We start from the raw sequence: 17,540 nt of genomic DNA, 5'->3' as shown, positions 1-17,540 counted from the left end.
CATAACCTGTCAAACCTGACCCTGGCTTTGCCTGCATCCCAAGCAATCCCCAGAGAAGGAAGGAGAGCTGTGGTTCCTTGGTGCCAGCTGCAGTACAGATCTGTTCTGTTCTGCTCCTCTTTAGGGCTAAATTAATGTATACTTTTACATATTTTTACATATGTTCAGCTTTTTTCCTCTCTGTTTTAAATGTTGAAATGCTTTGTTTTCCCCCTCATGTCTAAGCTTTTCACTTTTTTTAGTGGTTCCTGTTATCACCTTATCAGCAAAGAGCTATATACATATATTAGATTGTACCACTTCTGACAAGGAAACTTAATTCCATTTTCTGACATCTTTTTAAGATCAAAGAGAAAATACACATGTGAAAACAACACACCTTCATTTCACTGAAACAGAGAGAATTATTTTTAAATTCAAAGCTGGTTTGCCTCACAAACACTACAACCAGAATTTGGAATTTTTACCCTGAATTACAATGGAAAGTCTCATCACTGTAGTGTATTGTCTTTCTTTATTGAACTGTGTAAGTTTCATATTTCTATATAACATAACAATTATTGGGTTTTACAGCCAGTTGGAACATTTGGAAGTCCAGCCAGTTATTTTCAAACTGTCAGGACTGATTTTCAGGCCAGGTATAGAGCGGTTTCAATATTGATGTTCCCTCTGTTTGGAGCTGATGGGTGGAGGAAATAGAAGTTTAGCATTGCAGGCAAAGTCACTTTGAACTGTAACTGCTGTGTCTCCAGGGGAGGAATTCTGCAGAATCCCACTCCAGGGTAGTGATTCTGTTATTTTATGATAAAACTACGAGTAAGTGGTATGAAAAAGAACCAGACTTTTTTTATTTAACATTTACATTTCTTATATGCCTATAATTTAGTCTCTTTAAATGTCAAGCTTTTTAAAATGAGCACTTTCCACATTTTGATGTTGTTGGGTTTTTTGGTATTCTCCTCACAATTAGAAATGACATCAGTGATTATAAAACAACATTAGGTATTCCAAAATCTCAGCTGCACAGATTTCCTGTTTCACTCTTTCCTCATCCCTTCTCTGAAGGTCACAATGGAAGTGAAACAGATGTGCTGTTACAAAATCTATCTTCTCTGCATTCAGGAAACATTCAGGTCTGAGATCTTCACCCAGTCTGGGGGATTTGGGTCCCTGTGCTCTCCCTCTGGGCACATCTCTGTGTGATATCCACTGCTCCTTCTGCACGGGGAGCAGCACCAGGCTCTGGGGGCCCTGGGAGCCACCAAAACACCCCTGTGCTCACCCTGAACCCCTGTGCTTGTGCTGCTGCTCCTGAGAACACCTGGGAGCCCTAAAAACACCCTGTGCTCACCCTGAATTCCTGTGCTCAGTGCTCAGCCTGAATTCCTGTGCTCAGTGCACACCCTGAATTCCTGTGCTTGTGCTGCTGCTGCTGAGAACTCTTGGGAATGCCTAAAAACACCCTGTGCACACCCTGAATTCCTGTGCTCAGTGCTCACCCTGAATTCCTGTGCTCAGTCATACCCTGAATTCCTGCGCTCAATCCACTGGCCCTGATCCTCTGACTGCCATCCTGCCTCTGAGAACATCTCACAAAGGAAAAGGAATTCTTAAAACCACTGGCTTGAAGAAGGATGGAAAAGTCAGGGAATAATTCTCTTAATTGACTACTCTTCTTACTACTTGTAATCTAGAGGAAATCTAATTAATTCTACATGAAGAACCACTATTCTGTGGTGAAGTGTAATTCCTGATCTCTGGGGCTTCAGCTTACCAGTTGTCAAATTATCCAATTACACACTTGTTAAAATCCATTTTGGGGGGATTTTCATGGCTCATAAATAAATAATTTCAAAACCTTAAATCCCCAGGAGAAAAAAAAAAAAGGGAAAAAAAAAAAAAGGAAGCCCCCAGCCATCAAACTGTACCTCAAAATTAGGAAGAACATCGAAAAATAATGTCAAGAAGCTGCAGAGAGAGATGCCAGCCTGGTGTGCTCCAGCAGCAGCACAGAGGTGATGATCTATTTCAGCAGGGAGAAATGCTCTGCCTCTCTTCTGCAATGCTGCATTCAAATCACTCATCTGAAGGGAACCAATTAATGCAGCATCCCTTCATTACGCCAAAAGGGAACAATCTTTCCATAAGCATGCCAGTTACAGCTGGGAGGCCAAGGGAGAGCTGAGCCCAGGCAAGGACAGGGCTGCTCTGGAGCCCACAGCTGGAATTGCACAGCTGGAATCGCACAGCTGGAATCCTGCTGCTCCCCACAGCTGGAGCCCCACAGCTGGAATCACACAGCTGGAACCCTGTTGTTCCCCACAGCTGCTCCCCACAGCATTTGTACTCAAAATGAGGTCCCTTTCAGCTGGCTGAAATTGGCTCCACAAAAATTATCAAATTACAAAATAATTACAAGACCATCACTCTGAAAATTCAATTCACCACCAAATTGTTTCTGTTTTAAACTCAGAACATTTGTAATAACAGTGGTTTTACAGCAGTGTGAAAACAGGCCAGCACTTCTAAATCTTGTGTCCAGAGGAGGGACAGGTTCTGGTGAAACCTGCTCTAAATTCACATCTGCCGTGTTTTCCTGGTCCTTCTACATTTCACAGCTCCAGAGCAACACAGAGATTGTCAGGGTGAAGGATTGGACTTGCCTCAAACCCTGTTCAGTCTAATCAAAGAAAACACATGTAACTCACACTTCAGAAAGAGCAGCTCTTATGCAAAGCCATTTTTCTTAGGCAAGGGTAATTGCTAAGGAAAATACGCCCCGTGCTTGTTCCTGCTTCTCTGGGGGCCCCATTCCCAGTCCCACACCGAAGGGTGGCTGTCAGCAGCTGTGCCAGCAGCAGCCCCAGCCCTCATCCCTCAGTGCCCCCCGACAGAGCCAGGCTGCTGCTGCTGTTCCAGGTGATCACAGCATCACTCAGCCCCAGTGCAGCTCCAGGGACAAACCTGACATTCCAACCTCCTGTCCTCAGCAACAGCTCCACAGGATCCCTGTGGTGAGGGGGCAGAGACAGGATGGGCTGCAGGAGATCTGCCCATGGCTGTCACTGCCTGGGGTGTGAGGAGCCAGCCACACGTGTGTGTGTGTGTGTGTGTGTGTGTGTGTGTGTGTGTGTGCTGCAGTGAGCAGGGATTCCTGCACTGCATGCTCCACACAGCACCACAAGGTCTGGCTGTGCAGGGACAGAGCTGCTGCCTGCCATGGCAAATGCTCAGGACCCCAGGGTGGTCATTAATCTGCAGGGAAACACCCAAAGAAGGTGGCATTTGTTGGACTGGACATGGATGTGCTCCACTGCCAGGTGCCTGCACTCCTCATTCCACCCTGCACACAAACCAAAGCCAGGGCTGCTGGGCACAGCTGGCACTGCCACAGTGCTGAGCCATCACTGGGGGAATGGCAACTCTGGTTTGTGGTGTGACATCTGAAGTCCTTGACCTGCCTAATTTCAGGAAGCAATAGAATATATTTCTGAAAAGAAAGTGGTTGCTGGCAATGTCACAGTGATCCAACGGCTCCTCCCTTTCTTAGGAGTAGATTTCATCCATGATTCACTAATCATTTTGATTTAAAAAGGCTCCTTTTCAGCACTGGGTAACATTTTAATTAAATATTTGAAAACTTGCCGACTACTGTAATTGCAATTTAAAAGCTATGAATTAGGAAGGTAAAAGCTTTTATCTACTCTCTAGACATCTCTTTCTTTTTCATAAAGCTGTCAGTGAAGTCTTTAGGAACATTCCCTCATTGAATTTGAGTGGGACAGAGGGTTTGGCTGACGTGATCCTGCACTGCTCAGCTGCCAGGCAGAGCCCAGGCTGCTCCCAGCCAAACAGATCCCCCAAAATCAATCTGTTCGTTTATATCCCTGCCAAGGGGGAGCCTCAGCTTTCAGAAAAGCTCAGATTTCACCCCAAAGCACCCTGGGTGTCAGCTCAGAGGGTGGGTGGGGAGAGGAGGCTGAACAGCCCCAGATTCCCACTGGGAACTGTGGTAGCCAAGCCTGAAAGCACCCCCAGTCTCCAGCAGAACATGAACTATTTACCAATGAAATGTGTCAGGCACAGGTATTTATAGGGCATTAATGCCCTGGGTATTTATAGAATCCATCAGAGCCAGCCACTGCCATGACAGCTGATCCCTGTAATTATCAGAAATAATTGTAGTACAAATAAAGTTTCCTTTATAATAAATAGCCTCTTTACTGCCACAACTGATTTTATTTATTTACTTGGTCTGCTTATCCAGCTTCTCATGCTGATGGTAAGTAGAACAGTTTACTTGCTGTCAACATATTCATTAAAGTTTTAAAAAGAACATCAGGAGCAGGTTGAAACAATGGCACACATGAAATTACATGTTCTGCTATAAAGACCAGTAAAAAACCAACCCAAATTATTCCTGTCTCCAAAACCAGCGAAATAACATAACACATTATTTCCATTGTGCTTCTTTCTAAATGGAAGAGGAGAAATTATTTTTAAATTTCACTTTAATTTGCAAATGCCAAGCCAGCTTTGCAAGGAGCACAGGGAAAACTGAAGTACCAAACTAATCAAAGTTGGACGCCCAAAGGGCTGCACGTGAATCATCATTTCCTGAGCACAAAGTGAAGCAGGACAAAGACCTGGAGGTTGGGAATCCCCAGAGCTCCCTCCCTGGCACTCCAGTGCAGAGGAGGGTTTCTGTGCCCAGCCTGTTGGGATCCAGGGACTGCTGCCATTTGTCTGTGCCCCCTCTCCTCCCACCGTGCCCACACCTGCTGCAAATGCCACCTCCTGCCAGCTCTACAGGCTGCATGTGACCTTTGAGCACACAGCTCTGGGCTGCTGCAGAATGGCTTTTCTTCATCTTTAATGGAAATTAAGAGAGTGAGCTGATTTGTAGCAGCTGCCAGCAGCAGCTATTTTTGTTCTCAGAGCTATATTTTGCCACTATATCACTTGATAATAAAGCAATCACGGCTCGTGGGCACACCTGAGGAGAACTCTGCTTTCCTGGGACCACTGGGGAGGAAACCTTTTATCTTTTCAATTATGTATGGAGAGAACAGAACCCCCAGCATCTCACATTACATCAGTCCCACAGCCTTAACCCCAGCAGAACCCGTGGCTGCACTGCAGGGCTGCACTGATGCCCCAGCCCAGGATGTTCTGGAGAGCCTCTTCCCTCCCAGCACAGCAGCAGAGGCTCCCCAGGGCTCAGCAGGAAGATGCAGCCATGCAAAGGGTGGCACAACTCTCATTTGTGAGCCACCAGGGAGAAAACGGGGGCTTGGTAAAATAAAGAACCACAGCATCTCAGTGGTTGCAGTTGGTAAATACAAATAACAAGAGCAGCCAGTTCTGGGAGTCTCAAAGTGCAGAGAACACCTCCAGTCCTCAGTAATGGCATAATTAACTTGCTATCACCAGGCAAACATCCAGGTTACATTTTTTTAAATGCTTTGAGATTGATTTTTGGTTTTCTTTCAGCACTAAATAATAATGTGTCAATATTTTCTAACAGATTGCCTGAGAACAGAAATGAGGCACAGCCAGACCTTACACAAGTGTGCTTCATCTCCAACAACACAGAAATGTGAAACGGACAGCAGAGAAAATGCACAAATTTCTGACTGTACTTGAAACTTGGGTATCTAACAGGCATTTTTAGGTAAAAACAAGGCTGAAGGATCAGGTCATTTTCAAGTCCTGTGGTTTCCACTGTGACCATGGGGTGCCTGTTTGAATGCATTTCTGTAGAACAGACAGCTGGCTACACACTGCATTTTGTGCTCCCCACTAATTCAAATTAATCAGAGCTCATGCCACTCCTTTCATTTCTTCTCTCACTCTCAAATGGTCATGGAGTCAGGATTCAGTGGCAATCCTGTCTCTCAGGATTATTGTGTCCCAGCCCAAGGTAAGAGCACTCAGATCAGAGATGCACCACGATGGAGGAGTGCCTGAGCACACCTGGTGCTGCACCCAAAACCCTTCTGAGCAGGGAAATGCCATCAGCTCTGTCAGCTCCTGCACCCAAAACCCTTCTGAGCAGGGAAATGCCATCAACTCTGTCAGCTCCTGCACCCAAAACCCTTCTGAGCAGGTAATGCATCAACTCTGTCATCTTTCTGCACCCAAAACCCTTCTGAGCAGGGAAATGCCATCAGCTCACTCAGCTCCTGCACCCAAAACCCTTCTGAGCAGGGAAATGCCATCAGCTCACTCAGCTCCTGCACCCAAAACCTTCTGAGCAGGGAAATGCCATCAGCTCACTCAGCTTCTGCACTCCAAAACCCTTCTGAGCAGGGAAATGCCATCAGCTCACTCAGCTCCTGCACCCAAAACCTTCTGAGCAGGGAAATGCCATCAGCTCACTCAGCTCCTGCACTCCAAAACCCTTCTGAGCAGGGAAATGCCATCAGCCCAGCTCCTGCCCCCAGACCCACTGCAGCAGCCCAAGAGCAGGAGCTGGCCTCCAAGGGAGCTGTGCTCTGCCCTCCCAAGGCAGGATCTGCCTCTCCAGGTGTTTCCCTCTGTCCCTCCCAGCTATGGAGTGCTCAAGCCCTGCAGAATGCCAAACAGCTCCTTACCATAGCCAAAGGGAGAACTCCTACCAGGTCCTTCTGGCTCACGTAGATCTTGGAGATGCCCAGGTCTGATGTGGTGTCTCCAGGATATTCCACCTGCCAGGTGATGAGCTGGGTCTCAGGCAGGTCAGTCAGCTCCTCAATTTCAAAATCAATCTGCATGATTTCAGAGGCAGGACCCTCCGCACTGCAGAAAGAAGGAATGAAATGTTCATTCACATCACTGATAAGCCAGGAATATAATTGCTTTTATATTAATAATACCTTGGATTAAGTCTCCTTCAAAGAGAGGATTTGGTGGGATGATGGATTTAACAATGAATTAATAATTTGTACTTGTTTTAAGATTTCAGGTTATTTCCCACCAATTCAAGAGGCTCAGTAACACTTTGTGACTGGATCACTGTGCACTGCTCCATTTCACAGGGGAGAAACACAACCAGATCAAAGGCAAACAGAGGCTGAAAGTACAGCCCAAACTGACTCCCAGACCCCTTCAGTGAGCACACTGCATCTCCTCCCTGCTAAAGCAGCACGTGAACAAACCTCAAGGGAATCACTGCCTGAAAGGGGAAACCACTGCACCAAAGTATTTTCTGTTTATTGAAAACACAGTCACAGAAGAAAGGTCAAAGCTCTGGATGGGGTCCATGAACAAGGGCAGCAGGGAGCAGAGGACTGCAAAACTCAGAATTAATTTTTGGCTATACTGCTACCTTGCTGTGAGTGTCAGTGGGAAGCTCCTTTTGTCCTTTGCTAAACCAGGAATTACAGATAATGGAGCTTGTTGTGAGAGTTACAAAAGTGGGTTGTCTAATAGCAGCCAGCCCTGGCAGGATCCCAGAGAGAAAAGCCCCAGAGAAGAGCAAAGCCTGGCTGGGTGTGACATTGTGGGGGCTTTGGGAGCTGTCCTTCCTGGGTTCCAGGTTTGTCACAGAATTCCACACTTTGGGAGCTGTCCTTCCCTGGGTTCCAGGTTTGTCTCAGAGGGTTCCATACTTTGGGAGCTGTCCTTCCTTGGGTTCCAGGTTTGTCACAGAATTCCACACTTTGGGAGCTGTCCTTCCCTGGGTTCCAGGTTTGTCACAGAATTCCACACTTTGGGAGCTGTCCTTCCCTGGGTTCCAGGTTTGTGTCAGAGGGTTCCATACAGCAGAAATGCATAGAGGGAAGACTGGAGAGGGAATTGATGCAATTCCTGTAAAGTTTGCTATAAAAGCAGCTACTGCATGGAAAGGCAGTGAAGATTGCATTGTTAAGGTGAGCTCCTTAGGCCAGTGGCATCGAGAGAGACAGAAAAATCTCAATCTCCTGAGAATGCTTTTACTCCTGAAGCACTGAATGCTGAGCCAGCTTCAGTGCTTGTGTGGAGGGAAAAGGAAAGAGCAGAATTTCTTTCTGTGGGATAATCCTCAAGGAGGCAGACTGGCACAGCACTGCTGGCATTTCTGCTGGAGAGTGCAACCAGGAAAAAAGGAACATTTCAGCAACTGATTAGAGAATCCCAAAATGCACCCAAACCCCAGCAGGCTTCCCAGCTGATGTGGGAAAAGAGCTGAAACTAAGGATTCACTTTTATGAAGACCATTTATGACAACAGCCCCAGACTGGGACTCTTCCCAAGATCCTCAGAGCTTTCCACTGTGCTGACTGAATTCAGAGCTTTACCCAATGCCTCTTGAAGAGGCTGCTCTGATCATCTTCAAGGTTTGTATTTCAGTGGATGCGCTGTGCTCGTCTCTCCTGGATGGAATTTAAAGCGAGCCAAAACGGAACACATTGTGTTCAATTTCTCATTTCTTCATGTCGTGGAAAAGAGAGCAGGATTTCTAAACTAGCCCTGAATGCAGCCTCATTTCATGGTGCCCTAGGTGGGATCAGAAGCTGCTTTCTGCAGCTGTGACCATTGAATCTCAGTTCCCTGGATTGTGTGAGCAGGGCCAGCGCATTGCAACCCCTGGCAGAGAGCCTGGTGTGTGCAGGGTGCCCCTAAACCCCAGTTCTGAGCTTGAGGAGCTCTGGAATGCTCAGACAATCTCTGCTGCCCCTGCCTCTGAGAGGGCTGTGCCCGAGGCCCTGGGCTGTGACTGCTCACAGGGTTCTGAGGGTGAGGGAAGGGAACATCTGACTCCATGTTTCACAAGGCTGATTTATCATTTATTATATATATTACATTAAAACGATACTAAAATAATAGAAGAAAGGATCTTATTAGAAGGTTAACTAAGAATAGAAAAAGAAGGAATGATAACAAAGGTTTGTGGCTCGGCTCTCTGTCCGAGCCAGCTGACTGTGATTGGCCATTAATTAGAAACAACCACATGAGACCAATCCCAGATGCACCTGTTGCATTCCACAGCAGCAGATAATCAATGTTTGCATTTTGCTCCTGAGGCCTCTCAGCTTCTCAGGAGGAAAACTCCTAAGGAAAGGATTTTTCAGAAAATATCATGGCTACCCTTGGCCAGTGCTGGCACCACACTTCTTCAGTGATCCCTGCTCAGAGGGATCTCACACCCTGCTTTGAAAGAGGCACCTTGTACACCCAGGGGCAGCTCTGGACGCGGGCAGTGCTCTCAGGTGAAGGATCCCACACTGCCCTCACCAGCTGTGCCCTCTGTGCCCCCAGCCCCTCCTGCACCTCCCAGAGCAGCCCTGCAATGCTCCCATCCCAAACTGAACCTCCCAGAGCAGCCCTGCAATGCTCCCATCACAAACTGAACCAAGCTCCATCCCTGGCTGCTGCAGGCTGGAGTGGACAGGAGCAGCCTGCAGCCATGGATATGCACGCCAGGATGGGTCACAGCAAAGTGAACACTGAGCCCAGGGCACAGCAGAGGAGAGGAAAGGGAATTTTATTCTCCTCCAGCCCCACAAAGGTGCACAGCACATCTCCTGCAGGCACCAAAGCAGTCTGTGGCCTGAAACGCTGCACAGCCAGGGCAAGGGGCACAGCAGAGCTCAGCAAAGGGAGAAATGGTCCCTGGCATAACTGGGAAACCTTCCCAGCTCAGAGAAGGGTGGCAGCAGCACAGCTCACCCCAGCAGGCCTGAAGGGGGTTGTGAAAACCATTACACGGGAGAGAAAATTAAACTGAAAATTACTTTCTCCTAAAAAGAGGGGATGAGATGATTTATGCAGCACAAAGTGGAAAAAAGGTGACATTTCAGACAGAAGTTAATTTTTTGGGTAAAAGTAAGGTCATGTGCTGTGTTGTCATTCAGATAAAACCCCCAAGTTTCCTTCCCTGTGTGGGAGGAAACAACATCAACCCACAGCAGATGCAGGAGAAGTGCCTGAAAAGCCAAAGCACTACCACGCTGGAACAAAGCTCTGTATTTTTTAAAAAACATTTCATTTCTGATACAGATTCTGTTTAAAATGAAAAAAAATCCTTTTCCTATGGTATTTTCCCCAGAATGCAAACAATTTCACTAAAAGGATTTCACAAACCTTCTGGAATTTTAAGCCATTACTCCTGATACCATCACTGAACAGGACTTGTTTCCTAACCAAGAATGAGGAGGTGGAAAGGAAATCAAAGGATCACTAGAGAATCAGCCCTTCCTTCAGAATATTTGCATTTTGGTACCTCCTTCCCTTCCCTCCCCAGCCCTAGAGCTCCCCTAGAGCCCATGGGCATTGCATTTACACCCCCCTAGAGCAGCAGATCCCCAGCACTGCCAAAGTCTTTAAATAAAGTGGATTTTATCCATATTTTTGCAGTGCTCCTGGGAACATGCAGCCCAGTAACAAACTGTCTTCACACCTAAACAGATTTTGGGTGGGGGAAAAAAGGAGGAGGAAACTAGAAGATATTAAGAGAAAAGAAATCACGGAGTGAAAAATCTCCTGTACCAGAAGGAATATATTTATATATATATCCCATCTATATTTAAAGTAGCCAGGAGAGAATCCCGATAATCTTTTAGTTTATTTTCACCAAGAAAAGATTGTCTGTCTAGTCTTTGCTGAATTCTTAAAAAATATCCACAACCCTGGTCTCAGGAGAGAGAATCCTTTTATTTGTGAGGGTTTTCTGTTTGTTTTAAGCAGCCTTCCCATCTGAGTCAAACTGTTGTGGCAGGAGGGACATTTGCATTCCTGTCCACATTTGCTGGAGCCAGAGCTCACATCTCTGCAGAATAAACAGCCCCTTGTGATGCACTGAGCCCTCTGCTCCGTGTGCCACAGCCCCTCGTGCCGGGGGTCCTGCAGGGACCGACGGGCAGCGCCAGGACAGGAGCCCACAAACACCAGGGCTGGTGTCCAAAAAGGAGTCACAGCATCCTGTAACCCTGTCTGAGTACAGGGACAGCCCACGGGCATTCCCCATGGGTCTCTCGGAGGAAATTTTGGAGGATGGAGCTTCCTTTTTATCCCAATTTTATCCCAGCCACATCTCCCTCTCTCTTTCCCCACTGCCTGAGGTGCTTGAGAGGAGCAGACCGCCCAAACCCCTAATACCCAATGCCCCTTTTCATGTATAACTCCCTTTTCCTCTCCCTGTGCCAGCCAGTGAATTTCCTATGGAATCCATGGTTCTTCCCATTATTTCTCACCTCTGTGTATCTAACTTCCCCTGCCAGCAGACCCTCAGCTGGTTTGCAAAGACAAACCCCTCTCATTCCCTTCACCCATCAGTAGGGTCCTTCCCCTGTTTCTTGTGTCTCTCAGTGCAGTTTTGCCTCGCAGCAGACCCAGATTTGTTTGTAAATAAAATCCCTGACTCCTGCAGGAGCCCTCTGGGGCTGGCCAGGCTGGGGCAGCTTCTCTGGGTCCCTCTCCCAGGCACCACAAGGTAAAACCCCCACAGTACTCTTACAGAGAGACATTTCTTATTTAATGAATCCAATCCAATTGACTTTTTCCTCTGCTTTCCAAGCTGGAGTGCAATCATGAATATTTTTCACCTTGTTTTTGGAGAAGGCTTTTATACCTGCGATAACAACTGCAGGTTTTCCGTGGACTGTTTGTTCCTACAACTGGTACTTAAGGTAAAAAACCAAATGCTGCAGGAACTGCCATGGAGCAGGAGTTCCAGCAGGCAGGGCAGTGCCTGCCCGCACTGAGGGGCTGGCTCAGCTCCAGAACGGGCGCTCAGCACACCCAGCCAGGCTGGCATGTGCCAGGCCAGGCCAGCAGCACCCACAGCCCGCCCTGGCACTCAGAGCAAAGGTCAGAGCTCACCCAAAGAGCAGGAATGTCATTAACCCAAACCCAGCAGCACGGTGCAGCACACTGACAGCCCATCCTCCACACATCACACAAACAACAGCAACTAAAATATTTTAGACAGGAAGGTGAGACCTGGGGCTCAGCCCATCCCAAGGTCAGAGAGGGCACTCTAAACCCAATGTCTGTAGAACCTATGGCACTGGGCTACAGTAAAGATCATTGCTCACCACTGATGGATCAAGAGAAGGTGGTACATACAGCACTACATTAAAATTTAACTTTATTCAGTGTCATCTTACTATTAAAAATTCAGGATAGGTAGACTGAAAAGTCATTTTTCTGTGGGAATCACCATATGAAGTGAACCAACTAGCAAGAAAAATCACCAAGAAATGAGTCTGCTAATCATGTAATAGAGTTATTTTTAAAAATTGATCCATCTCTCTGGAGTTTGACATCAGTAGTGTTGGTTGAGAAATATTTGCTGAATTATTTATTTGACTTTTATTTTTTTGCTATTGTCAAATAAATTATTCACTATATGATTTTCCAGCTGTTGATAGCACTTTTCCCAGATAACTCAATTCAAAAGTGAGCAAAAATTAGCAAACCTCTTAATATAATATCAATTTAAAACATAATTACCCACCGAGCCAGCAGTTCAGTTCAGAACCAGGGTTCTGAGCATCCTGTGGTGTGGCAGACACAGAGATCATTTCCCACATGGTGCCAAGGGAAGGGTAAATCACACTGATTTATCCCATGTGATAATCCCCCAATAAATGTGATAATCACCCAGCAGTCAGGGACTCAGTCCCTCTGCAGCCGCCCCACGAGCAGCACAGCCCCAGCTCCTGTGCAGGAGGCAGAGCTGAAGGATACAAAAATGCTTTTACTGACCGTGCAAAGCCCAATAAAACCCTGCAAATACACTCGATCCAGCTCTCTCCACCCGCTGCTTTACTGTCCTCGGCACAAAAATCACAATAAATGTGGGATAACTCACTGGCAATGTGGTAAAACTGCAGAGGAGGAGGGCACAGAGGTGCTCCCAGCTCAGTGTCTGCCGCTCCAGCCCAGCTCACCCCACACTGTACCGGATAACCAGGCAGTGTGGAGATGGCTGGCTGAACAGGGGAATGGAAAATGAGCCACAGCTGCCATGGCACGGGCAGGACAGCCAGGTCTAAAGGCTCCCGTCAGGAACAGCTCAGCACACGAGGCAGGAGGTGCTGCCCAGTGAGAATTCACAGCATCCCCAGAGCTGAGCTCCGGATCAATAGCACTCTGAGCATTCCTAAAAGAGCTCTCCATGTCTCATTCACACACAGTTTGGCAGGCTGTTAACACCCTCACAGCCTCCTGGAAATGAGAGAAACCTTTTGCGGACGGCAGGAGTTGCACAAGCCCCGCATTGCTCGGAGGGGACCAGACCCAGGATCTCCACGCTAAACCCTCCAGAGGCAGCCCTGCAAATATTTACTGTGGAGTAATCCGGGATCCAGCACCGTGCTCAGCACGCAGCCCTGCAGCACCATCACTCCTCATCCCACTGAAAACCCCTCTCACACAGGACCAGCACATTTACACTTGTGCATTAATATATGTGGGGTTAGACTTTGCAATTCAGAATGCCTTTGAAATTATGCCCCCACTAATTTTTAAAAAAATTAATTGTGGCATTGAATCCAGACTGGTGCCTTAGCATTTAGCTGCAGCTCTCCATGGTGAGATCTGTAACACATTTTTAATGCCTTGCTTATTAGTGTCCACACTGGTTCCACAAATGCAATTATATATAAAAGCAGCATTACATTCCACAAGACTCAAGCTGTCCAAGTATTTCAAAATTAGTGACTTATTTGGAGATACCTGCCAAGGCACATCCAATATATGAGATTAGTACCCTCAGCTACAGGAATTTCCTCTGCTGTGAACTATTCAGCAAGTATTTCTGCTGAACTCATACATCTTCCAAAACTGCAAAGTCCCTTTCAATTAAAGTAAAAATTTCTAGAAAGACTTTTCTTTACACAATTGTTCAGTGCTTGCCAAGTCTAGAATTAAAAGAGGAAATACTTTTCACCTTTCTTAATATTAAAACAGAAACTTCCAGAATCCTGTTTGTTTCTTATTTTTAAGCAATAATATGAAAAATAAACTGAAGAGAGAATATACACCTTGCCTCCCTCCAAACCCAACTTTCTGAAAGAGCTTTAGGCTGAAATATATTTTAAATCACAGAATTACAGGGCAATCTTGGTTAGCAGAGACCTTTGAAATCCACCTGGTGTAGCACCTTTCTCAAGTTGGATTATTTCTCAGTAAATTGCTCTGTCTGTACCAATCAGGACAAGACCCTGTCCCTGCTCCAGCTGTGGTACGTTTGTTGGAGCAGATGCTTCCCCTCCACACACCTTGGGATGATGCGACAGCCATGAGGAAATCATGCAGACAGGATGATGGGACAGGTCTGCAGCCGAGTCCCAGGGCCTGTCAAACCAAATCACTGCTTTTGATGTACTGCTGACATTAAAAACTGTGTGAGTTCAAAAGCTCTCAGAAGTCATGTTGTTATCAGCATGAGCTGCTGGAGTCAACCCTTTTGGGGATTGCTGGTGCAGCCCCTGAGCTCAGGGCTGGGCAGGGGCACGGGGACACGAGGGTCTGGCAATCCCTGGGTGTGCTCTCGGGAGCGATGGGAAGGATAAAAACAATAAAAATATAAAATATTAACAATAATAGGAGTGACAGGTGATGACTGTAGTCACACTGCAGGGAATTATCCCGTAGGGGGTGCCCAGAGACAGCAAAGCCCCCCGGGGCAGGGAGCAGTGCAGCAATCAGCGCAGGAATCAGCAGCACTGGTTTGTGTCCCTGGGTGTCCCCGCTGGATCTCTGTCCCTGGGGGCTCTGTGTCCCCAGCAGCAGCAGCTGGGGCGCAGGAGCTGCAGCCAGCAGCGCAGGAGCTGCTGCAGCAAACCCCAAGCACAGAGAGCCCTGTGGCAGGCAGATCCTCCCTGCAGAGGGAAATCCAGGGCAGCAGAAAGCAGAGCTGCACCCTGGGCCGGGCTGCTCCCTGCCAGGACAACCACCACACCAAACCATCTCTCCATAACCTCACCAAGCTCCATCTAAAAGCACTTAGGGATTTGAAATGCCTATTCCCTGAAAGGCTTCTGCAGAAGCTGATTATTCGAATGGCTGAAGCAGCCGGAGGAGCCACCCTGGCTGGAGCTGAAGTCACAATTCCAAGAGCCCATCCCACCCCAGACATGCCAGGGATAATGGCCAGCGCAGCTCCTCCTCCTGCCTGTGCTCTCAGTGAAACACTGAGCTTCTGGAACGTGCAATGGCTGGGAACAGCTCCCTCCTCCAGAATTATTCCTTCCAAGTTTCTGTGTCCTCAAATCACCTCCAGCCAAACAGCTGTAAACAAACCCATTACTGCAGAGAGACTTAAATGGACTTTAAATATTGCCTGATCTAAGGAGGCAGATGAGAATGGTGGGCTCCCACCTCCTTACCTCAATGCACTCTGCCAGAACGTGGCTGCACTTGTTTGTCATTTCCAAAAGGAAATTACTCTTTCAGTAAAAATAATAACATGATCAGACTAATAACTAGAGAAGTGGAGGAGACAGAAAAACAGCCATGGCATGGAATGCTCCCTGGAATCCTCAGGAATGTGGCCCTGAGAACAGGAAATATCCCCTGAGAACAGGAAATATCCCCTAGCCAGGGTGAGGAGCCCATGCTGTCAGCTGGGACGCCAGAACACATCACCCACCCTTCCCCAGTTCCAGCTGCTGGAGCTTGGGCTCCACAGCCACTCTGAGAGCAGAGCTCAGTCTGCAGGGACCCCGACAGCAGATTCACTGCTGAGCTTCAGCACAGCCCTGCTCCTGCTGGGAGCCTCAGAAATCTTTGCTAGTGACTGTGGAAAGGTGCACATCCAGCCCTTGAAAAAGACATATCGATTTTATTGAGCTGGAGGCAGGGGAAGAGACACCCTAATTGTTATAATTATGAATTCAGTAATGTTAGTAATCATTAACAGCTTCAACAGGTTCATAAATCATTCACGTAAGGGGGAGAAGCAGTGAGTGAAGATCAATTTCTGCTCCAGTAACATGTCACAGCACACACCTAAACACGGGACTGCTCGAACTACTCGCTCTTATTTAGTTTTCACTCTTACTGCCACTGCCTCACAGTTTCTTAGTCCAATTATGAGTCTTTAATGACTTAATTGAATGTAAACTCCCTTTCTTTGCAAGGCTAACATGGAACCTTTGCAAATATAGACACTGCTCTTCTTTCCCTGCAATGAAAATCCTCGAGGGGGTATGAGCTGGGACACAAAATCACCAAAAATGTGGGCTTAGAGTATCTGCTCCAAGCAAGCAAAATGGAAATTTTGGATGGGGAACTTACTCCAAACCTCCAAACTACCACGGTTCTTGGACTTTGTGTGGAGAAATCCAACGGGCAGCTGTTATGGGCATTAAAAGCAGCCAATGTGAAGAATTAAAACACAGCCCTGCCAGAATTATCACTACAGTCTGTGAATATAAATGGGTTTTCAGGCATGGTTTTCCATTTGCTTTGCTCAAGCTGCTTGACTTTAGTTCTGCTGTCATTGCACAGCAGGATAAGGTACAAACAAGAGCCATGAGGACTGCAGGAAACGGGCAGGGTTTTTAGAAAAACGGCAGAAGAAATAATCTGCCAGATTTCCAGAGGGCCTGAATGAGCAGTACTTAAAGGAACATCAAGTAGAGCAGAAGGTAGGTTGGTGATTTTTCTAAAAAAAATCAGTAGGTGAGGCTTAAAAGGCACAAGAAGCAGAAAGTGCTCACTTTCCACAAATATTTCAAGGATTTATCCGTCAAGGAGAGAAAATTGCTAGAGCAGGTAGGCAGGAGACCATAATTAGAAACAACAGGAAACATGGAGCAAATTCAAAGCAAAAGGACAGTGGAAGAGCCTCAGAAAGAAATGGAAAACACAATATCTGGGAAAGTTTAAAAGTAGAGAGGATAAAATGCTTAGGATGAAATCATTTCTGCAGTGGCATAGATGGCTATAACAAGCTGGTTTGAGAGTTGTTTTTCTTCTTCCAAGCTCCTTAATAAAGAGAGGATTATGCAATCAGTCCATCTGAGTCCCTGTCATTCCCTGCAGTACATTAGACCAATTTCAGCAGAATTAGAGAGAAGAGCAGAGGTGAAGAATGATTAAATTTTGGGAGCAGAAGGGAGGGGGTGGTGCCTGTGTGAGGAGGGATGCAGAGCACGGCCTGAGCGCCCCCATTCCTGGGCAGCACAGGCAGAGGAGCCAGTGCTGGCTGAGCACGGCTCCCATTCCATGGCTTGCTGCCCCTCCCTGGAGTGCCAGCTGCATCCACAGCTCAGACCACAGCAGCTCTGCCTCTCCCTGGGACTCAGCTCCATCCACAGCTCCATCCACAGCTCAGACCACAGCAGCTCTGCCTCTCCCTGGGACTCAGCTCCATCCACAGCTCCATCCACAGCTCAGACCACAGCAGCTCTGCCCCTCCCTGGGACTCAGCTCCATCCACAGCTCCATCCACAGCTCCATCCACAGCTCCATCCACAGCTCCATCCACAGCAGCTCTGCCTCTCCCTGCGACTCAGCTCCTCAGCCCGGCACACGCAGGGAGTGCTCTGCTGAACAGCCATGAATCCCAGCAGCTGAGTCCTGCTGAGCTGGGCTCTCGTTGATCACCCAAATCTGCACTTCAT

General features: G+C 47.3%; 1 protein-coding gene across 2 annotated transcripts in view; it reads right to left on the bottom strand.

The window, feature by feature from the left end:
• TMEM132D (transmembrane protein 132D) overlaps positions 1-17,540 on the bottom strand; it is a 182,419-nt gene that overhangs the window by 62,345 nt on the left and 102,534 nt on the right. For both annotated transcript variants that reach the window (XM_064726457.1, XM_064726458.1), the window contains exon 4: positions 6,597-6,780. In XM_064726457.1, the coding sequence (XP_064582527.1) occupies positions 6,597-6,780 (184 nt within the window). The remainder of the gene's footprint in view (positions 1-6,596; positions 6,781-17,540) is intronic.

The sequence above is a fragment of the Zonotrichia leucophrys genome, chromosome 15, assembly GCF_028769735.1.
Source record: "Zonotrichia leucophrys gambelii isolate GWCS_2022_RI chromosome 15, RI_Zleu_2.0, whole genome shotgun sequence".
Lineage (NCBI taxonomy): Eukaryota > Metazoa > Chordata > Aves > Passeriformes > Passerellidae > Zonotrichia > Zonotrichia leucophrys.
This window is presented reverse-complemented; position numbering and strand designations above follow the sequence as displayed.